This window comes from Amaranthus tricolor, chromosome 6 (genome assembly GCF_026212465.1).
Source record: "Amaranthus tricolor cultivar Red isolate AtriRed21 chromosome 6, ASM2621246v1, whole genome shotgun sequence".
NCBI classification, from domain to species: Eukaryota; Viridiplantae; Streptophyta; class Magnoliopsida; order Caryophyllales; family Amaranthaceae; genus Amaranthus; species Amaranthus tricolor.
In genome coordinates, this window is record NC_080052.1 from 24,675,797 (window position 1) to 24,699,977 (window position 24,181).

A 24,181-nucleotide genomic window follows, 5' to 3' on the forward strand; every position below is an offset into this window, starting at 1 on the left:
ATGTGCAACCTTACATAATAAAAATACATAATTTAATAAGTAACAATCCATCACAATTTAAAAATTAAAGAGCTAAATCCATCAAAATGGAATCAATTGTATTAAATTATGATTTTAAATATATTTTTTATATCCCTCTAATTTTGCTACATATACTATTTTTATATATGTTCCATATAATTTGGTGTATTACCTTTTTGAACACGACTCCAACAATATCTATTAAAACCTACAATTTATTACTTAGCTTAGTTGCTTTCTTCCTACATACTCCACAAAAATACTAACGAACATAACTCCACCTATATACTCCACTAAAATACTTGCATAGTTGCTTTCTTCCTTTTCCTTGGTTTTCTGTGGAAACCCTTAATAGCAAACTTAGTGAGACACTAGAGTATGTATATTATATACTCATTCCGTTCCACTCACTTGCATTATTTATCACTTTAAATTATGTCACTTATTTTACATCATTTTTACATTTAAAAATAGACCCATTCTTTTATTTTACTCTCATCTATACATTATAACTTTCTTTTGATTTCGTTCCCGCAATTCAATCTCTTTTTATTTATTACGACCTTACATTACAAATAACAATGGGAAATTATAATACTAAAAATACTCCTTTGTTTCATTCCTCGTAAAATTGCTCTATTAGTAAATATAGAATAATTTACGAATTATAGTCTTAAAGTTTAGCACTTTTATGAATTGCAACCTCAATGTTTATTTTTTAGTGGTCAGAATGTTAGGTTAAATGGTCGAGATTTTGTGATTATCCTGAATGCTGTAAACTTTGATATTTTGGTGACTGTAATTCGCAAAAAATAAACACTAAAACTGTAATTTTCAAAAGTCTTAAACTTTAAAACTATAATACACGAATTATTCATTAAGGATAATGGAACAAACTCAAGAAGTACAAGTAGATAAGTGATCAGCCACCCATACTGAAGGACGGAAGATAAGTCTCATCATCCGAGGCATCTGCACTGCAGTCACTTGATGCCAGCAAGTTCACCTGTAAAATCACACACATATATTGGTAAATTGTTGATGTACTTGCATTACGACCCGATATTTACCTGACCTTGTAATCGAATCAAGTTCATCCGACTTAAAAAAAAATTTTAAATTATGTAAAAATCAATATGGACACAAGACTCAATTTTAAACCGACCCGAAACACATGACCAAAATAAATCCAATGACCTGAATGAACACCTTCTTATACACCATTAACCATTAAGTAAGAAGCGCAGTATTACCTTGATAATGTCAGACTTCGCGTTGGGACGCATATATGCTGCTAAAATGCTCATGTTGAAATCCTGGAGAATGGCATAATGCAATTATAGATTGTACATGAACCAATGCAATCGTCAATATACACCCGCAGCTCACTCAACACACGAAAGCACAACAATGCAACGGGGTATGTAAACGTTAATATAGCAAAATATGCTTGATTGTCTGACTGTAAATTTTTAAACTTTGTGAAATGAGTCGGCTTGTTACTTGAACTAGAGTATGCTCCAGCTAAGTGCAATGAGTCAAATATGAATGGAAAGCCTCCTTGCTTTACCTAGTTCATCCACTATATAGTATTGGAGGTCCGACAGTTGCTTGCCAATCTAGATTAGTTTTGGTCGTTAACCAACAACAAATATTATGCTGGAAATCAGAATATTACAAGAAGAAAGAAAGAAACTCAGAGAATGGAAACTGTTTGTTTTATCAAGTGCTGATTGAGTAATACATACCCCTTCTTTCGAGAGGAAGGTGCTCTCCCAAAGATGCTATGTGTTTAATATGAAATTGCTTGCTTTTCCCCCTTCCCCCATGCTCCATTATATAATCAGATTCTTAACAAACTTCTTAAGTGTATTCCTAACAAGTCCTCCCAGCTAACAAACTCATAACAACTTTTCTTCTTGATTTACTAAATTACCCTCTACCCCAAAACTGAAATTATTTCTCAGCTTAGCAATTATTTGGCAGCTTTAACCTGCTTCTAGTAGTTTCTTCTTGGGCCTTCTAGCATAAGTGAAACGAATATTGGGCTGATTTCTTGCAATACCTCCCACCCAAAGATTCACCTTGTCCTCAAGGTGGAAGGTAGGATATCTGAGATTGACTTCCTCAAAGGACTCCCAAGTAGCTTCAAAATCCTGCAGACCCTTCCAGTGAATCAGGACTTCCATATTGGCCTGAGAATTGCGCACCCCAAGCACAGCCCAAGGTTCCACCTCCAATATCAAATCAGCAGACAGTTGGGTAGGGAGATTGGTAGGTGGATGCCCCGCTCCTAGGGCCTTCTTGAGCTGAGAGATATGAAAGACGGGATGAATTCTAGATTCTGGAGGAAGTTGCAGCTTGTAGGCAACTTGGCCAATTCTTTCTAACACCGGATACGGGCCATAGAATCGAGGTGAGAGTTTCTCATGGACACGCTTCGCCACAGACTGCTGTCGATATGGTTGTAGCTTTAGGTAAACCATATCGCCTACTTGAAAATAACCCTCCCGACGCTTCTTATTCTCATATTGCTGCATATAAACTTGGGCTTGTACCAGATGAAACTTCAAATCATCCAAAATGGCATCACGTTCTTGCAATTGTGTTTCCACTGACGACACAGTTGTGTGGCCAGCAGAGAATCGAATCAAATGGGGGGGATCCCTGCCATATAAAGCTTTGAAAGGAGTGTAATTAGTGGCGGTATGGAAGGAAGTATTGTATCAATATTCAGCCCAAGGTAACCAACGAGCCCAGGTGTACGGTTTACCATTCACAAAGCATCGCAAATAAGATTCGACACCTTTGTTGACCACCTCAGTTTGGCCATCTGTTTGAGGGTGGTAAGCAGTACTTCGCAGGAGTTGAGTACCCTGTAGCTTGAACAGTTCCGACCAAAAAATGCTCAGAAAAACCTTGTCTCGGTCAGAGACAATTGAGTTAGGTACTCCATGTAATCTCACGACCTCAGATATGAATTTTTGGGCCACGTTCTGAGCAATAAAAGGATGCTTAAGTGGAATGAAATGCCCGTACTTGGTCAGTCTATCTACTACCACGAGTATGGTATCCCACCCCAACGACTTGGGTAATTTCTCAATGAAATCCATAGAAATGTCCTCCCAAACCTTCTCAGGAATTGGTAATGGTTGGAGGAGCCCCAAAGGAGACAATGTGGAGAGTTTGTTTTGTTGACAGACATGACAGTGCTGTACATATTTGGCCACGTCCTTCCTCATCCCGAACCAAAACCATTCCTCTGCCAAACGCTGGTAGGTCTTGAAGTCACCGGCGTGCCCTCCTACCAAGGAATCGTGGTATTCCTTGAGTAATTTAGAGGTGAGTTCACACTGTTTTGGAATTACTATCCTCCCTTTATATTTCAAGATTCCATTCTCCAGAGAAAACCATTTCGGTGTCCCTTCTCCCTGTTGGAACTGAGTAATCATTCGTTGCAAGGTGGCGTCCTTTGCTATGAAGGCCTGCACATAATCCCATCGTAGCCCACATGAAGCTACCAACGTGCTACAAGAAACCTCAGGGTTGTGTTGGCGTGAGAGAGCATCGACCACTTTGTTCTAGGGCCCGGCTTGTAATGAATTGTAAAAGTGTATCCCATCAACTTACTAACCCATCTTTGGTAAGCTTGTCCCACCTTTCTTTGTTCCAAGAGGAACTTAAGGCTCCACTGATCAGTGCGTACAATGAAGTGACGGCCCAATAAGTAGTGTCTCCATTTCTCCACCGCAAAGACTATGGCCATGAGTTCTTTTTCATATATAGGTTTACCCCGATTTCGTATGCCCAGAATCTTGCTATAATATGCAATGGGGTGCCCAACTTGAAGCAAGACAGCTCCTAACCCATGGCTAGAAGCATCTGTTTCAATTTCAAAAGGAAGGGAGAAATTAGGAGCTGCTAGTATAGGAGCGTTTACCATGGCTGTTTTTAGGGTACTGAAGGCTGAAGTGGCTGCATCGTTCCACCCGAAATTTTCCTTGCGCAGCTGATCCGTCAAAGGAAGAGCAATTTGGGCATACCCCTTAATAAACTTGCGATAGTATCCTGTTAAGCCAAGGAATCCCCGGAGTTGCTTCAGATTCGAGGGGCAAGGCCAATCCAACATAGCCTGTATCTTTGTAGAGTCGACTTCCACCCCGGCTGCAGAGATCACATGACCAAGATAGGCCACCCTCACTTTTCCCACTTCACATTTTTTGAAGTTGGCAAAGAGTTGGTGGTCTGAGAGAATCTGCATAACTTGGGCTAAATGCCTCTTGTGTGTCTCAATACAAGGACTATATACCAATATATCATCAAAAAATACGAGTACGAGTTTACGCAGGAATGGTTTGAATACCTCATTCATAAGGGATTGAAATGTAGCCGAAGCGTTGGTTAGTCCAAAGGGCATAACCAAGAATTCGTAATGACCCTCATGGGTACGGAAGGCTGTCTTATGAACATCTTCGGGCCTCACTCGGATCTGATGGTAGCCAGATTTTAGGTCCAGCTTTGTGAAAATGGCCGAACCTCCTAATTCGTCCAACAATTCATCAATGACGGGTATGGGGAATTTATCTGGGACTGTTTCCTTGTTTAATGCCCTGTAATCCACACAAAATCGCCACGACCCATCTTTCTTTTTTACCAATAAAACCGGGCTGGAGTATGCACTTGTGGAAGGTTGAATCACTCCTGCTTTGAGCATATCTGCAACAAGCTTTTCAATCTCATCCTTCTGTGTCTACGGGTATCGGTATGGCCGGACACTAACGGGATTAGCTCCACTACGCAGCACTATGGTGTGCTCAATTCGTCGTCGTGGAGGTAACCCTTCAGGTAGTTGGAATACATGCTTAAATTCCTGTATCAATGGTAGGAATTCTACAGGGATGGTGGGCTCCAATTCCTCTTTTTCTTCTAACTGACTCAATTCCAGGAGATACCCTTGCTTCTCTTTCTGTAGAGTTTTGATCATGGCTTTGAGCGAAATTCCCGTTCGTCCCAGATAAGGATCGCCTTTTAAAGTGATTGTTGTACCCCCCAACTGAAATCTCAGTGTTTGTGTTTTCCAATTGGTTGAAATGGTTCCCAACTTCTCTAACCATTGGATGCCCAACTTGAAGCAAGACAGCTCCTAACCCATGCCTAGAAGCATCTGTTTCAATTTCAAAAGGAAGGGAGAAATTAGGAGCTGCTAGTATAGGAGCGTTTACCATGGCTTTTTTTAGGGTACTGAAGGCTGAAGTGGCTGCATCGTTCCACCCGAAATTTTCCTTGCGCAGCTGATCCGTCAAAGGAAGAGCAATTTGGGCATACCCCTTAATAAACTTGCGATAGTATCCTGTTAAGCCAAGGAATCCCCGGAGTTGCTTCAGATTCGAGGGGCAAGGCCAATCCAACATAGCCTGTATCTTTGTAGAGTCGACTTCCACCCCGGCTGCAGAGATCACATGACCAAGATAGGCCACCCTCACTTTTCCCACTTCACATTTTTTGAAGTTGGCAAAGAGTTGGTGGTCTGAGAGAATCTGCATAACTTGGGCTAAATGCCTCTTGTGTGTCTCAATACAAGGACTATATACCAATATATCATCAAAAAATACGAGTACGAGTTTACGCAGGAATGGTTTGAATACCTCATTCATAAGGGATTGAAATGTAGCCGAAGCGTTGGTTAGTCCAAAGGGCATAACCAAGAATTCGTAATGACCCTCATGGGTACGGAAGGCTGTCTTATGAACATCTTCGGGCCTCACTCGGATCTGATGGTAGCCAGATTTTAGGTCCAGCTTTGTGAAAATGGCCGAACCTCCTAATTCGTCCAACAATTCATCAATGACGGGTATGGGGAATTTATCTGGGACTGTTTCCTTGTTTAATGCCCTGTAATCCACACAAAATCGCCACGACCCATCTTTCTTTTTTACCAATAAAACCGGGCTGGAGTATGCACTTGTGGAAGGTTGAATCACTCCTGCTTTGAGCATATCTGCAACAAGCTTTTCAATCTCATCCTTCTGTGTCTACGGGTATCAGTATGGCCGGACACTAACGGGATTAGCTCCACTACGCAGCACTATGGTGTGCTCAATTCGTCGTCGTGGAGGTAACCCTTCAGGTAGTTGGAATACATGCTTAAATTCCTGTATCAATGGTAGGAATTCTACAGGGATGGTGGACTCCAATTCCTCTTTTTCTTCTAACTGACTCAATTCCAGGAGATACCCTTGCTTCTCTTTCTGTAGAGTTTTGATCATGGCTTTGAGCGAAATTCCCGTTCGTCCCAGATAAGGATCGCCTTTTAAAGTGATTGTTGTACCCCCCAACTGAAATCTCAGTGTTTGTGTTTTCCAATTGGTTGAAATGGTTCCCAACTTCTCTAACCATTGGATGCCCAAGATGACGTCTGAACTGCCCAAGGGAAGAATCAAAAATTCTTCGACGATCGTGACCCCCTGGAGGTCTAGTACGACACCTTTGCATATTCCTTCCCCTTGAACTGACTCACCAGTACCTAAGGTCACCCCAAAACTCCTGTTCTCTGTTGGTTTAAGACCAAGCTGTTGGGCTGCAATCTTGGAGATAAAATTATGGGTTGCTCCCGGATCAATCATCACTACCACACCTTGCTCATTTATGATACCAGCCAAACGCATTGTTTTCGTGCCGGTTAGTCCCATTACGGAATTCAAGGAAACTTCTGGGGTTAAATTTGAGTTGGGATGGTTTATAATGGTTTCGTTAGCTCTTACCTCAGTTGCAGCCAACTCGCCATCTTCCGCCGTTTCGTCTTCCTTCTCCTCCTCCGTGAGTAAGACGCTCAACCCACGGCGTTGGCAACGATGGTTCACCGACCACTTCTCATCACACCGGAAACATAGCCCTCGCTCCCTCTTCTGCTGAAGTTCCGTCTCGGAGAGCCGTCTCACCTCCCCGGGATTTTTGTAAGTGTTGAAGGTATTTTGGTTGGTATGAGAATGGTGGTTGTGGGATTTGGGAATGGTTATCGTTTTTGAAGGGAAAAAGTTTTGAATCTGGGTAGTGGGATATAGATATGCACGTGGGTTTGGGTTATGGTTAGGGGGTCGCCACGTGGACGGATTTAAATTCGACTTGGGCCTTGGGCCCAATTTCCATTTCTCCTCAATTCTTAAAGAGAGCTCCATGGCTTGATCCAATGTAATCGGATCTAAGATTCGAACCTCAATCCGGATCTCCTCCTTTAACCCCTTTATATACTGCCCTTTTGCTATCTCCTCTGGAATTCCATCAATTGGGGCCAATAACTCAATGAAGCGTCGTTGGTACTCGGCCACTGTTCCGGTCTGCTCATGGGCGAGCCACTGCTCGTGCAACGTGCCGGTGGCGGTGGATCGGAAACGCCGGAGTATCAACTTTTTCAGAGCGTCCCACGAAGGCACCGTATGGCGTCGTCGTTCCCATTGATACCACAACAGCGCATCTCCTTCCAGCGCCACAATGGCCGCCTCCAGTTGATCTTCTTCCCCCAGCCGGTAAAAATGGAAGAATCGCTCTGCTCTGAGGATCCAACCATCCGGATTCGTGCCGTCAAACAGAGGTAGGTCAAGTTTTCTCATCTTCCAATTTGACTGACCTCCTGGGTCGCCCCTTTCTCCGTTTCCCACCTGAGACTGAGATGAAAATGGGTTATCCCATGCCGGTGGCGACCCGTTCAGCGAGGAGTGTAGGTCTGGTCGGTTTTTCTTCTGGCCAGCAGCCAATTGATTGCTAAGGTCAGCCTTGAACGCCGCCAGAGCCGTAGTTATCTCCTGAGCTACACGTGTGGGCAAAGCGGCCACCTCTTGTTCCAGCAAATCCAACCTTTGCCCGTGATTCAATCTAGCCATCTGCTTCTCCGTATCTTTGGAACGATTCTGCTCTGATACCAATTGCTGGAAATCAGAATATTACAAGAAGAAAGAAAGAAACTCAGAGAATGGAAACTGTTTGTTTTATCAAGTGCTGATTGAGTAATACATACCCCTTCTTTCGAGAGGAAGGTGCTCTCCCAAAGATGCTACGTGTTTAATATGAAATTGCTTGCTTTTCCCCCTTCCCCCATGCTCCATTATATAATCAAATTCTTAACAAACTTCTTAAGTGTATTCCTAACAAGTCCTCCCAGCTAACAAACTCATAACAACTTTTCTTCTTGATTTACTAAATTACCCTCTACCCCAAAACTGAAATTATTTCTCAGCTTAGCAATTATTTGGCAGCTTTAACCTGCTTCTAGTAGTTTCTTCTTGGGCCTTCTAGCATAAGTGAAACGAATATTGGGCTGATTTCTTGCATATTATAAAAATGAAAAATACAATCCAAATACACTGTCCACCACCATCTCCACTGAAGCCCAAAAAATATTCCACCATAAATTTATTCTAGAAATTCTAGATCACGTATCAGAAACAGTCTTAAAATCAACTAATAATGACTCTCAGATGACATCTCCTATGAAGGAATGGTATATACAGGTCAGAGAGCAACTCAAGTGATTTACTAGTCCAAAAAGCAATTCTATAGATTAGGAACTACATTTTCTATTGTTCTAATATAATGTCCTCCCAAAAGCATGGAAGATCAACTCCTCCCCCACATACTCTCATACATATCTTTTGGTATAATGTTCACTGTAATTATTTCTCACCCCTTTCACAGTTCATGCTTTATAATCGTAAAAATGGTGAAGCAGGAATCACAACTTTTGTAGGGGGAAACTCTATCGATTACAATTTAAATTACACAAACCTTAAAGGGATTCGAAAACTAAAATTAAGCCCCTGGTGCTTTTTATTAACATGCAGTACATTGACAATAATTTTAATTTCAAAGATAAGTTAGCGATTACGGAGGCCACAAGTACAGAGGACATACTCTAAAAGGATCACCTCTCAAGGACTGCACAAACATTGAAGCGCCTGATTGTTTTCCCTGCAAGAGCGCAAGAAAAGATACATTTACTGACATAATTCAACATATGAAAAAACGCCATTTTTTTTATCGTTTCTTCACCATCAAAATGCTTTCCACATATTTGACAAAAGTCTTTAGTAAACCAGGAATTATCTTTTACCATCAAAATTAAGCTTGCACAAAAGCTACTTTTTGTTTTCAATGCTTTAAGAAAATATCAATAAACAAGCCACAAGAATGTGAGCCCAGAGTGGAACTATACACTAGTTGCGTCCAAAAGATACCCAAAAAGGTCGATCCAACCAGAAATTCCAATTACTCCCATCAAACCAAATCCACAAAAGTAATATCCAGAAAGGTTTCCACAAGTTTTTGCCCTTTAGCTACAAGTAAGAGGAGCAATCAAATGAAACCTAACAACACCAAGTAAACTCTAGCGAAAGGGAAAGCACCACGTGACTCAAAAAAATAATTCCCAATCTCATCAGTTAGAAAGACATAAACACACAACAAAGCCAAAGCCTTAACCAGTAAAATGGGGACATAACTAGCACAAACGAGGAGATAAAATATTCTGCGGCATCCAAGAATGTTAATTATCACAATTCACAAGCACTGAGCTTTCTCAAGATGGCAACCCAACAGAGAAAAAAGCTTTCACCCTCTTGCGAACACCAGCATTCTAGAAACTCTAAAAATTTCTATACAAGTGAATAAAAAGGGAACAAGGAAAAACAACTTGAAGAGTCAGTTAATCATTCTCTCCTATCCTGAAAATCTTTTTAAAAAAAAAACACAGATTCAAACAGCAAGAAATATATCAATGCTATGGTCCTGTCCGGTCAGAGCATAGTGTAAAAATGCGGTAACGGTTGTGATAGCGGCGACGGAATGATGATGCGTTTATAAGAATGACACACTTATCTTAACGCTTCAATATCGGTCGAATCATAAGATATCTCTTAATACGGGTCAAAACACAATTGTTTTACACCTTTACAACGCGGCAGATGCGATGCAATGCGGTCTTGTTTTTACACTACGAGTCAGAGTGGCTGTAGTAAGCTCAACTTTTTCATGAATGACATGCAGGCCACAATTAGCTTACCTTAAATATAACACACCTATGCCCCCACCTTATTTCTATGTGTTCCTTAAAAAATGTACTCTTCCAGAATCTGACTGATTTTCACACATTTCTTTTTCTGAGTTGTCCCGAAACACATCCTTATAGACTTACATCTTAACCTATATCTCTCTATTTTAACATTTTTTCCGTCTGTCCACCATAGTTTTTCTTAATTTTCTGATAGAATAGAAATTAGTGCCACACCCACACTATCTAAGAAATTGAAGGTGTATTTGACTTAGACAAGATCATATGTACACATATTACGTTTAAGATCTAGCAACCTGTTTTTCAAATTCTATTTGAATGTATAAAGAATAAACCATATCTTATATTCATATATTTATATATCATAAGGAGTGCCAAATTAATACTTGCAAATGCACGGCCGGATGCCACAATTTGTCTAAAAGCTTTGTTTTTTCTGTTGAAATTCCCTTATGAAAACTTACTAGCCCTTTCGCAAACATCTAAACTCATATTAAATAAAACAAGCTTGATATTTCTTATAAACTCCTAACAGATTTTCTAAAATAAGCTTTCTTTTAGTAGTTGTGATGCGGAAGTATCATCCCTAGTTGAAGTGAGGTAAGTGGTTGTTAATCGGTCAAGATTAATGATTAACTTTGTGGTATCGGGTGGTCATGCCAAGGGTAGCCAAATTGTAAGACTTACCATCTTTGCTCTTGTTTGAAAACACTTCATGTTGCTTATAACAACTTAACAACGCTTTAGTGTCAATTAAATTATGTAAGATTTATTGTTAGATTTTAGAGATAAATAGAAGTTAGAGGGCATTTACCCGGGTGGGCACTCTCTCACTTGGACAAGCAAGGTTAGAAAGGAAAACAGTAGCTATAGCTGACAGATCATTGCTGCCAGGCAAGCATCAAAGGAGAAGTATGAGGTCTTGAGTGAGTAACTATTGGCATGGGTGGGCACACCTACTTCATGATGAAGTAGAATGTTCATTGCATCGGCTGCCCATGCCAGAGGTGATCACCAAGTGCCTCATCCCCAAAGTCCATCCACTCCCCCACCCCCATACAAAAAAGTAAAAGAGTGAGAAAGTAAAGGTAAAAAGTCCAAAATTTAATACCTCCAAAGATACATCACGAAGTCTTCTTCCTGTTTGTGCACAGAAAATACGAACTATGTTCTCATCACAGCTCCCACTGATGATATAGTCTCTTCCATTCATGTAGTACGATCGAGTGTAATTTTGTGTACTTCCTGTGGGTGCTATCTCTAAATCCAACAGGACTCTCCCATCAATTGCTGAAAGCTGCTTAACCTGGACATACATACACAAAATAATTTACAAGAAAACTAGCTTAAGTAAAAGTAAATTTAGCTTGAAAATAATAAGGATAAAGTTTTATGAACTAAAGTCGGCATGGAAACTGCATGATACATTTTTAGCAGAGATGTTAAAGCATCATATCAATTAGAAAGCTTAGGTATTAGATTCATGTATTTACCCATAACGGGATTAGCCAGGGAAATTATGCATTCAAAAGCAAACTGTCAGGAAAAATCGACCACAGACATAGCTAGCGGCCTTGGTGATTAAGGTTGTTACATATATTGAAAAGGACAAAGCCACGACTTTTTTTTTTGGTGGGGGCGTGGAGCCAAAGCTTTGTTGTAAAAAAATAACCCACATGTGATCCTACATCAAAGAATTAGAGAGATGTTGACTAACATATAAGCTTGATGGGCTACTCCTCCTACTACCAATTGGTTTTAAAATGGAACCTCATCGGGTTTATGTGCAGTCAACTTTGCTCTCTTGCAGGTCTTGTAGTGTACAAATAGCAAATTTATCAAGCTTTATATTCCTTTTATCTTTACTGTACATGTTTTAATATTATTTACAAAGAGAATCATGGTTAGCCTGTGGTAGAACTGTAGATGGCTTTCCCTTCCACCCTTCATCAGAGGGGTTCGATTCTCACCACGTACAAGAATATAAAAGTGGATGGCATAGCAGAGGAGATAGACTTCTGGCTTCCTTCTGTTGTTTGTCTTGTCTTAGGTGCTAAGCCTCCTTTGCCTATGATGGATCGGTTCGTGCGTAGAATATAGAAAGACATTGCTGTTGATAGAATAGGGATGATTGGTAGGGGTGTTTACCTGGTTAGATTTGATTTCATGGACAACATAGAGAGAGCTTTGAACATGATTGGTTGTATTTCTTTTTTTATTATAAACCTCTCATCATCAAACTTTGACCACCAGACTTGGATGTGCACAGAAAAAACCTTGGTCACCAGTCTAAAATAGAAAAAAACATGGTTGGCTTGTTTTTTTTTTCCTAACAAAAACCTCTCATTATCAAGACTTGGTATGCTTTCTTCATATGGAGCTGGGAGGTTTTTGGTAGGGGTCTTATGGAGGCTGTAAAGGAGTTCTTCATATCTAAAATGCTTAAGAGCTTAACTATTGCTAACACAACTCTAGTTCCTAAAGCTTCCTATCCTAACTCTCTAAGTGATTTTAGTCCCATTGCCTGTTGCAACACTATCTTAAAGTACATCACAAATCTGATTTTCTCTAGATTGAACAGTGTTCTTCCTCAAAGTGTGGCGCCTAATAGGATGCTTTTGTGAAAGAGCCACAGCTGGCTATTTATCAAGAGCCGCATGAGCGACGGTTCAAGCCCATTATTTTGAGGGCCTAATTTTTATAATTTACACACTTTTTTGTTACATAATATTAGAAAATATATATTATTCAAAACATCAACACGCGTTAGTGATTGTATAGTTCATGTTAATAATTTTCATAGATAATAGTTACTCATCACCTTGTTAATGACTACATAGTAGTGTTTTTCAAATATTATTTTTGGGTTAATGGTTACCTGGTATTGTTTGGTATTTTCTTTTTAAATCACTGAATCTAAGTAGCCAAATACATATATTGTTGATTTGTTGTATTTTATTGGTTAAGTTGGTTAAATAAGCAAAATATTGTCTTGTTTAATCGAAAATAATTAATAATCTATCAATCATGTTTTTAGAAAAATCAAACCCATTTTTAATTTTTGCTCATGGCCTCTAAAATCACCGAGATGGCCCTGCAAAGAGCGTAGCACTTCGCATAATGTGGAATTGATTAGATTGCACGATATGAGAATTGTGCTTCTAGCTGTTTAATCAAGACTGATTTTCAGAAGGATAGAAGACTTGATATCTGGAATATTGCTGCCATTGGTAAATTGTATTGGCAGGTTAAGAATGATAAGGAAGCTTGTGGGTGTGCGATTGTTATATTAGAAATACTGGTTGGATCAAGCCTATACATCTCAGAAGTGCAACTTCAAGCAAATTTGCAAGTGAGAATGCTGCTTCAGTCCAGGAATTTTGATGTTACTGAAGTATATTCAATCTTCTGTATTAGTGTGATGCGGGGGATATCTGTATGAATGATACACTAGCTTGGTTGGGGTGTAATGCTAAATGCAGTTCCCTTCTGAGCCTTATCACTAATCACAACATAATTAAATCCTCCTACTGCCGAAGAAGAATCCCATTTGCTGTTGTAGGTAATGTCACCTACAAGGTATGGAAGATCAGGTTCTTGGTTGTTTGGCACAATAAGAACTTGAGAAGTGATTTGTTGTGAAGTTCTTACAGAAAGAAATTAAAACTAGGTATCTCTTTACTCTAAAGAAGGATGTAAATAGAAATGATTGTCTATGGATCAATAGGTTGTAAATTGTTATTTCTCCTCTTTGGGTATTGGGGAGTTCCATTGGCGAATCATTATTAGGGCCAAAAGTGGCTCACCCCTGAATATTTTTGGTTCATTTTTAGAAGCAAAATACAGTTTAAATTGTACGGTAATAATATGTGGTTTAGTAGTTAAGAGTATGTTTTATAAACAAGAGACCGGAAATTCGAATTTTGGACCCTTAGTTTTTTGGTTTGGTTAATAACTTTGGCTCCCTTTAACTTACGACTCAAAACTGCCATTGTGAAGTCTAACCTAGTTGATTCTCCTTTTAGCTTTGAGTGTTTTAGGTTGTAAATCAGTTTTGGTGGGTGAATGACCAACTTTTATCACCTAAAATAGACAAAAGCATTATGTTTTGGCAAATTTCTAATCAAGTGTATCATTTACTCTTATACACTTTTTAAGGTACACAGACAACTTTACCCATGAGCTCACCACACCCACCAACATGGGGGACCACATTCTTTCTCTTGTACTCACGTGGCATTTTTTGAACATTTACAATCTCATCATTCCTTATTTTTGTGCCTAAGGTCCTAAACAAATGGTGCACTTAAAAACATAAAGGAAGTAATAAAATAGAGAAAGTGAGAACTAAGTAAGCAAGGGTCATGGTCACTTAAAGCCTCAATTAAGCTTCATCATTACAATTTGCAAATGCAGAAGCCGCAAGAAAGGCTAGCAAATCCTAAAAAAAGGTTGCAGCATTACATAAAAGATTTGAGATAATTCTATAAAATGTTAAATACCAGGATGTTGTTATCCTTAACATTACCTCATTGTCAATGGCTGATACAAGAAGACAATGGTCATCATGCGAAAAGCAGACCATCACATTTCCATGGCTACTTGATGCTGTAAAGCAAGGCTGAAGCAATCCTTGCCTTAGATCCCACATTTTGACGTCACGATCAAATGATGAAGTAGCAAACACAGATGGAGAATGATTTGAAAACTTTGCAACGTTGATATGCCGTTGATGCATATCGCTGAATACATCTATGTGTTTTCCAGTGTTGATATCGTATAAGGCAACATTTTTTGAATATCCACTCACAATAAACAATTCATCAGTTGCATTGACATGAACAGAAGTAAGTTGATCAAAGTCATCATAGGCATTAAAATTCCTTCCTGTACCTGCCGATTGCCATTGTTGGACATCATACAATCTCAATGAACCATTATCCGATCCAGCAATGAGCTGATAACGAGATAGAACAGAAACCAACACATAAAGTTAAAAAATTGTTAAAATATGTACAGAAGAAGATAGTGCAGCAATGACAAAGAATACACCAGCTGAACAGCATGAATCAATAGAATCATGCATCAACTACTGTCAACATATTAACCAGCAAGCCATAGACAAAAGTCGATTTCATCATGAGAAATTATATTGTCTTTCAAATATGCATGAAAGGTTTCTGTTTAATGAAAGTGAATATTATACTCAATATGACATGAATGATAGAAAAAAAAATCGAGCAAAGTATATGTGGATGATAATTGAAATTGATTTATTAGTTGTGAATTAGTGTTAAATAGGGCCAAATAAGTATTATCTTTATTAGCGACAATGTCTCATGTCGACTTGTTTTAGTTCATGTCAAATTGTTGAGATGAAGGTTTTTGCATTGTTTATCTATATTGCTAGTGATTGAAAAAGCATTACCTTCAACAAAATGGGTATTGTTTGCAAAACTATTTCATCCAGGGTGTATATCTATCATGATACAACATATTCTAAGAAGTGCTATCCTATTCTACAAACTCATTTACTGGGAGAATTACCCTTTTACATTTTACAAGTCACAGAACTTTAATTGTAGACACACTTGAACTTTGAAGAGAGTGCAAAATGGATATAAATCTTGTAAAAGTAGAAATAAAGGAGACAGTTCAAACTACATGATTGTTTATTGTAATTTCTGCTACCAAAACAGCATACCTTGGACGGGTATTTTTTGAGCCAGCAAAGGCCCAAAACACTGTTCATTGCCCCAAGAGATGGTATATAACTGAATATACTTGCATTTTCATGGTTCACAACAACAACCTCACCATCAAGAGTTCCAAAGGCCATCAAGCCTGAGTCAGATGGATGGTATTCAAACTGCCTTGGGCGAAAACTTCTATTTTCATCTCCAAAAACATAACCAGAAGTTGACAGAGGGCGCAGCAATGGCCATGCAGATGCACCCACCTTAGCAGCTACAAGAGATCTAGTATGATACTGAGAAGACTTTACAGGCAGACAGGACGATACATGTTTGCACAAATTAGTATGTCTATTGTTAATTTCTCGCTTATTCAAGATGCTTACAACACTCTCTTTTTGCCTTCTTCTGTAAGGTAAGTATTCAAAATATTTTAAGAATCTAAACTTTGCTGTTTCCTTGTCATTGTCATCAGCAGGTAAATTATCTAGAACTTGCAACTGAGGAAGTGAAGCAATGATAAAATCCCTGTAGTGTTTCTCAAAACAGATTGGTGAAGGATGATGAGCCGAATACTTCCTTTTCTCAGAATCATCAAAAGACAAACCCTGATTCCTATAAGAGCCACTTGATAAGAAATCTCCATCTTCATATGTAAGAGTCTCCGAAGAAACCTGCTAAAACAGTAAAGGTTGTCTTAGAATAAATCTTCCATCTTTATCATAGCAACAACAATAATTATGAGAATAGCTAGACAAAATGCACTGCAGCACCAAACACGAAAAGAAGTTTGCAAACAATTTCCAAATTTTATATTCCTGAGTTAATAGCAAATCATGCAAAAGAATCAGCTACATATTTTCACTGATAAGGAGCTTCAGATCATTTGCTCAAGAGAACAGCTATAGGATCCTCGTTAAGAATGTAGTGGAATATTAGCAAATGCCTAAGCAACCAAACTATGTCGGATGGTACGAGGCAGTGCTGCAAAGTGTTAGACGAGCCTAACTTAAATAACGGATCATCCATAGCAACAAAGTTTTAACGAGGCTTTGACCACCATATACGAGTTAAACATGGACCTGAAGATTATTTACGAGGGGAAAAGAGGACAAAGCCAGAAGATCTTCTTTATGAAATGTATCTAGGCAATAGATAAGAAAGGCATTCCAGATCATTCATCGAGAAACAAAACAAGCAAGTACTTTCTGGCAAGAATAATTGGTACAATTTAGTCACCTTACCACATTGTTCAACAGATCAACATTATGGAGAGCATCAGACAAACAGTCAGGAAAACTAAGCTCCTGATAAAAATTTGGTAAATCGCCTTCATAAATTTCTTCAAAGTCTTCTCTTGGCCAATGAGAGTTTTCAGTAAAACTAGCATCTTCAATTACAGATGTGTCTTCAAGTGTGTCCTCTGGGTATGAATGAGGTAGGTTAAACAATAAACTCTGTCTTAATGATGTTCTTGCATATAAATCATCATAATATCCAGTCCAATTGCTACCATGTGTCCTTGGAGAAGGTGATTTAGGACAGGGACCAGTATTTTTACAGCATAAACAATTCTGGAAACGAAGTTCAATTAGAGAAGGAAGCTTTGACAAAGCAGAGACAGTTGTCCAAAGATTAGAAACCCTTGTTGCACACAGAGATAGGTGCTTCAAATTTGGCATACTAGATGAACAAGTCTCCTGGAAGCTAGTTAGTGATGTATTAAAATCCAAATTAAGAGTCTGCAGCTGCAGAAAACTTCCAGTGAGATTAAGTTGTCTAAGGTGGGAAGATCTGAGGTGTAGCTCTTTGCAAGTCAAACCCCTCTTGAATAAATCCCTGGAGGTGAAAGCCAACGAGGTCAGAACAATAAACAGAGACAAGACACCATGGAACATAAAAAATGCTCAAGCAGAAATCTGTGAAAAAACAGAAAAACACTGCACGTGATAAAAACATGTTACTTCTCCCAACAAAACACAATCGGAAAAAGACATTAAACACTTCCTAAATCATTATTTCCTTAAATTTGCCAATGTCCAAAACAAAAAATATGATCAAAGTGACAAACCCAGTATATCCAATCTCAAACAAACAGCTTTGACATAAATAACAAAATCCACAAAATATATTAGATTGAAGACTCAAATGGCACAATATACAGAACTGTTTACCTATAAGGAAGAGGTAGCAAAAAATGTCATAATTCTCTTAATTAATTTCTTCCCAATTTTTTTGATTTATTAGATTTATAGTTTCCACATACATTGCTACTCCCCCTACTTTTTGTTTGTCGGTTGTCCACTTTTTCATTTAATCCATCCCTTTAGCTTGCTCACTTACTTTCTCCTTTTTTCTAGAATACATGTATCGTCAACAATCCACTCCGCCCCGCTCTTCTTTACGAAAAAATCACAAATGATGTCGTGATGTCACTGATGCGAGCACCTCAAGGTGTTAGGACTCATATTGTGAATATTGTAATGTGAATTATCAATCTAAAAATATCCATTTTATCATAATAAATTCAAGTTATCTAGAACATATAAATTCACGATTAAAATAGACCTTTTAAAACCTAATACATATTTTTAAAAAGATTACAATGGCTAATGTTAGACTAATAACTTAAAATGATTGCAAATATAACATTTAGACTTTACTATATTCAACTTTCACTTCAATAATAACCCTTACTTTAAACTCATAAATATGATCTAGCTTATATTTTCCTAACTTCAAATTATACGCACTTGTATGAACTCCTATAACTATAAATTGACCTTGTAATTGTATAACCCTTAAATTAAAAAATATTTTTCGCCAATTTCTAAAGGTGAAAAGTATGACTTTGTAGTCATATATTAAAAAAAGTTTTCTTTTATAGACAATTCATTCTCAAGTCACCCCAAAAAGTAAAACCTCCAAGAAATAATTTCAACCAAAAAATTGATACCAATTGCACAAATTTCATTTCATATAAGATATTACATACCTCAAGAAACCCCTTTCTAGTGACAAGTCATTTAAGTGGACAACATGAAGCTTCTTGCTCAATGCGCGCAATAAAGACAATACATAAGCTCCATTCATGACACAAATTTTTTTGTTATAAATGTCAATCCGATGAATGGCAGAGTCATCAATGTCAACGAACAACTCAAAAAGGGGAAGAAAATCACAATCTTTTAGATTATCCAAGGAAAACTCTAGAGAAAATGGCTCATGTTGGGAAATCTTCATCCTACCCTGCATGGAGTAGATTGAAAATTAAAATTAAGCTGGCAACACCAAACTAGAGGATGCTTTAGAATTGTAAGAATATTTTCTAGCAAACTATGTCTGCATTAAGCTCCATAGGCATAAACCAAAAAAGGTATATGCCATATATGATACACATGTGACACAACAAGACATCGGACACATGTTGAACCTGGCGACATTGTGCAATACGACAAGGGTTACCTTGTTATATTTAGCATATATTTTGGGACCTTAATATTTGAGGCTTTGTTCCTTTCAAGTATTAATATTACACATCAATAAATAGAAATATTAAAATCTTATTTCAAATCTTTAATTTTTAAAAAATTAATGGTTCACACTATACTAGATTTCAACATAATATAAATACTCTCATGGTGGTATTCAAGTTTTGGAAAGTTCACAAAATTTAAGGCATTGCTAAGTCCGATTGTTGAACACTCAACACTTAAATTTGTGTCCATGTAACATAGCATGCCATAAACTTCTTTTTCCAAATGAAATAACATGTGGAGGAGAAATCTACTACTAACAAAGCCAACAAGCACTCATACAGAAAGATTATGCACATTCTCATTGATAAACAATTGGACTCACAAAGGAGAGAAATGAATTACTAGTTTTGAACATAGATTTGTCACTAAATACTATGTCAAAATCATGATCGTTAAACTAACAATCATATTTTGGAAATATTAGCTTACACTGTACAAACTACTCTACCCGATCGTCCCTAGAAACTCTTTATTCCTCCATCTCTTATCTTTCACATTCCTATTCCATATTCAAACCCACAATATGATGCGACCGTTACTTGAACTACCACGAACAACAAAAATCCCAGCTCTAGATATCTAACTATAAAGGGCTTCATTCATAGTGCTTCATCACCTAGCTCTTTAAGCAAAAACACCTTCAGACCCACCTAAAGAACCCTATTTTTCCACAGCCTCACTTAAACCACTTTCTGATCATATGACCAACATTTCAAGATCACCAAAGTTCATAAATTTGTTGATTAATATTGAAACAACAAAGTGGATAATTTTTCAGCTTCAACCACATCAGAGCAAATTGTGTCTGAGGATGTCATGTTTGCATCAGGTAAAGAGATGATTTGATATAGTGAGTTGGCAACGAAATTGATAACAAGCTCTGAAGCACAACATCATATGCTGACCATAATGTCAACTTAGCAGTGATAGGCTCCCAGCCTCCTACAACCAAACCACTCCCATTTTCTGAAAAAGTGGTCTAGAAACTGTTATTGCAACGACATACCAGACTCATAAACATGGGAGCATAAGGTTCAGGCCAAAGTCGAATGGTCATTGTTTTTGAAGAAACGTTTTTCATGTAGCTAGAAAAGAGCACTTTGCAACCAATCAATGATCTCTACTTTACCAATAATCACCTACCAATTCATCCTTCATCCTCAAATAAAAGTGTCTATATTAGAAGTAGTCACTTTGTCTATTTTGCTTTAACTATCAGATCTATACAGAACTTTGATTGTCTTGTTATATCACATATGACTTATTAGTTCAGACACAGGACCAAATAACCTGAGTTTCCCCTAAATGTCATGTTGGATCCTGTGTTTAATCAAATATCAACATCGTTATCCATTTGACAACAAAAATGTTATTTTACATTGGTTTTTGATCCTATATGCAATAAAAGTCATGAGCCAAAAACACCGAGCAATTTCAAATCATTTCTTCATTTTTTAATTATCAAAGAAAATAATCTTTGGTTCCAACACAAAGTACCCTTTCTAGCTCATCCTTAAGAATTCATGAGAATGCAAACATATATGTAAAGGTGAGACCACAATAGTCCCCCTTACTCTATATAATGGTATCATAGTTTTGCAATGAATGATTTTAAAGTAATGCTCATCTTATGCTTGATCTTAAAACTAAAATGAATAATGTAAGAATATACTAATACTTGTTAGATAATAAGTGTCGATGCTTTGGTAGAGGGTGCATTTAACTTTCACAGGTTCAAAAGAAAATCGAACATAGATCATGTAGCATGTAGCCAACTCCCAAATCAATGAACTTGTCAGAGAATGCCTTTTGTATGAAATATTCACTTACGTAATAGTTAATATCCATTTAGAACCCTAATTGTTAATTGCAGTGAAGCAATTCCAAAAAATGAGTTATATAAAAAAGAACAGATTCGTTCGAGACGGTAGTTACTTGGCTTAACTCATCACTCTTCATGGTACGCCACAATTAATTCAAAGGGTAGTTAATTGTTTGTATTAAATAAGGGTAGTGAGGATAAATTTTAGTGTTAATTTTATAGCTTGTTTAGTGGTTGGTATTAAACGGTGGTAGTTATTTTGTTTTCGTTATAAATTTGAATAAAATATGTTACGTCAGTCTAATATAATGAAGCTTCTATCCTCAAACGTGTTTTTCTTCAATTTTTCATCACCACCTAATACCATATTTCATGGGATGATGAAAGAGTTTCTCAAAAAAAGATGACGAAGAATAGCTTGTGAAGAAACATGATAGAAGTAGAACAATAATAGTCAAATACTTTGTCAAGCAATATTCCTAACCAAATTACGTTAATTTTCATTACCATTAACACCCATAAATAATGACAACCAAACGGCCGGTTATTGAGATTTTTTATGTCATCCCTATGATAATAAAGTTCTCCGGTTCTCCTCGTCAACCTCAAGCATGTATTTCTTTTTCATAGCTTTGACTTACATATAATACCACTTTTCAAGTGGTAGTGAGGAAGAATATTTTTTGTGAATAAAAAATAATTAGTGTAGTACATGATCATAAACTAATTTTTCTAATTAGATTTCAATAAATGTTTAATATCATTCTCACAATGTAATACCAACAACCAAATGTGCCATAGCCTATAAGAGTATAATAAACTGTGGAGCACAAAGAAGAGTGAGAAGCTAAAAGAGAAAAATGTTAGTAATACCATTAAGAGCGATGAGCAAATTCCTTTATTTGGTAGAATTCCTTGCCTCCTACAGGCTTCAATATACCTAGCATAAAAAACGGGATAAAGGTCAAAAGAATTATCAAGTCAACATTCAGTAACGCAAAAATCATTATAGGCAGTAGAAAATCGATATAGCCATCGGATTTTTAACATGATAACCACTCAATCAGAACTCAGATGTAATAATCAAAATCTTTCAATAGTCAATAATAGTTACGATAAAATAAATCGATGATTAAATAGAAAAATGAATAACATTTTAGGATGAGTTAGGCCTTAGGGCAACCAGAATCAGATTCAGAGTATTAACCTCTCTTTGAGAATTTCGCAATCCATTAATTCAGAGATTGAGCAGAAAATTGAGCAATTAGAGATTACGAAATGAAGAACCCGCCGTAATTTGAATCACTCCTCCTTGTTATTGTTTAAATAGTGTCGAGAAAGGGATATTACTCCATTTTCACCTATTTTATGGTAGATGGTTTGGTGTAAGTCTCGCCGTTTTAACCACCCAACTGAAGACCGCAGTATGGAAACAACATGAATATGTAAGGAGTAAATACAAATTCTTGTGTGGTTCACCTTTACTTTACTAAAATTTCTCCACAATTCGGTAATTACTTCTTATAGTTAATAAAATAAAATAAAATAGTGTGTTAAAGTTAATTTGATTATTACAAGTTAAATAAGTGATTACACTTATTTTCAAAATGATCATATACAACAAAATATGATTTTTGATTTTAGTTTTCTATGAGCAGGATAGTTTAATGATGGTGATTATATTATAAAGTTTAGTGACCGTACGCTTTAAAATATAATAAGATCATATCATCCTTAATTAAAATTACATGATCAAATGATCGTATATATGCTATAAGTTATCATATATTATATGGTAAAAAAAAAATTACTTTACATAGGATCGTCTCCAAAAAAATAGAGACCCTGTACATAAAAAGAAAAATAGGCCCTTCACCATCTAATGTGGAGTAACTATTAATTCCAATATTTGTACTTATAATAAGAAAAAATCTCATTGTTCTATTATAATTTTATTTTTTTTACAAAAAACGCATCTATAAGATAATAATGTTAAGGTAAATAATACTCCAATAGATTAAAAAAATTAATAACTTTTCAAAAATTATCAATAAAAATTGATTTTTATCATCAACTATCTTCAATAAAGTTTTGTCAAAAATACTTACAAATATTAAGTTTTTGTTAGAAAGTATGTTGACAATTTTTTTTCAAAAACTATTTTCTTTGTCAACACTACATACTAATTATGAAAAAGATTCAATTTTTTGTTAGTATGAACATGCCACGTGTTTTTGTTTGTTTTCAATACACCAAATTGGTTTCAAAAGAAACATCAAATTAAAAGAGACCGTATCTTTTGATATAATATGAAACCAAAGAATTATAAATAATTAACTACATTGAAATAATAAACGTATAGAAGTATATAAGCTAAATAAAAAAAACTTTGAAAAGAAAAAAGCACTTTTTTATGGAAAGTATTAATTTTTTTTAACTATAAAAGTTATTCCAGCGTCATTTCTATTTATAATTAATTACAATATATTTAATAATAATTAAGAAATAATTTGTCTAAAAGTAAAAAATAAAATAACTAAAATGGTTCTAGTAGGATTCATTCCCAACCCTCATTAAATCATATGTCATGCATTACTATTTGCCACTAAAACACAACCGTTGATGATATTAAATTAAACTAAATATTTATGAACTAATACGAAGGTCCTTATTTTCGACACTTATGCTTGGAGCCCTGTGCAATGGCACAGATTGCATAGCCTAATAGCCGGCTGTAACTTTACAATATTATATGAAATAAATTATAATGGTTCTATTAACTAAAAAAGAAACAAATTCAAGCTGACGTAAAAATGGGTAATCGATTGCATTTTTTTTTTTGAAAAATAAGTTACCATGAATCTATCTCTAAACACAATCTAGTTTAGATGCATTTTTGAGCATGATTTTGTATTGGATATGGGCATTTCTAGAGTCATGATGGAGCTTTTGGTAAAGTTTGCAAGTATATTGATGACTTGGCAGTTGGCAACGAGCCCCTATTTATTGGAATTTGAAAACGAGTCGTTGCCTATGTAAAAAATAA

At 36.7% G+C, this 24,181-nt stretch overlaps 1 protein-coding gene across 3 annotated transcripts; it reads right to left on the reverse strand.

Annotated features, from left to right (window-relative positions):
- Positions 1 to 834: 834 nt before the first annotated feature.
- On the reverse strand, positions 835 to 22,608 carry LOC130816105 (protein DWD HYPERSENSITIVE TO UV-B 1-like). 3 transcript variants are annotated; one of them, XM_057682710.1, is made up of 10 exons: positions 22,343 to 22,608; positions 22,009 to 22,075; positions 18,770 to 19,023; positions 17,019 to 17,613; positions 15,786 to 16,448; positions 14,610 to 15,038; positions 11,193 to 11,387; positions 8,926 to 8,982; positions 1,275 to 1,337; positions 835 to 1,027 (listed from the first exon to the last, which is right to left on the reverse strand). In XM_057682710.1, the coding sequence occupies exons 1-10, from the start codon at positions 22,366 to 22,368 to the stop codon at positions 944 to 946; spliced, it is 2,433 nt and encodes an 810-aa protein (XP_057538693.1). In that variant the 5' UTR covers positions 22,369 to 22,608; the 3' UTR covers positions 835 to 943. The 3 variants fall into 3 exon arrangements, with proteins under 3 accessions (XP_057538693.1, XP_057538694.1, XP_057538691.1); XM_057682711.1 differs by having other exon boundaries at positions 8,940 to 8,982; positions 15,786 to 16,451; positions 22,343 to 22,568; XM_057682708.1 differs by having other exon boundaries at positions 15,786 to 16,451; positions 22,343 to 22,568.
- Between the last annotated feature and the right edge of the window lie 1,573 nt (positions 22,609 to 24,181).

What these genes read in the sequence shown, in the direction of transcription:
- LOC130816105 (XM_057682708.1), bottom strand. Translation starts at nt 22,368, where the DNA reads ATGGATTGCGAAATTCTCAAAGAGAG. An exon ending in CTAGAAAGGGGTTTCTTGAG is followed by an intron (nt 17,614 to 18,769) that starts GTATGTAATATC and finishes TTTCACCTCCAG; the next exon opens with GGATTTATTCAAGAGGGGTT. An exon ending in TTCGTGATGTATCTTTGGAG is followed by an intron (nt 8,983 to 11,192) that starts GTATTAAATTTT and finishes GCGCTCTTGCAG; the next exon opens with GGAAAACAATCAGGCGCTTC.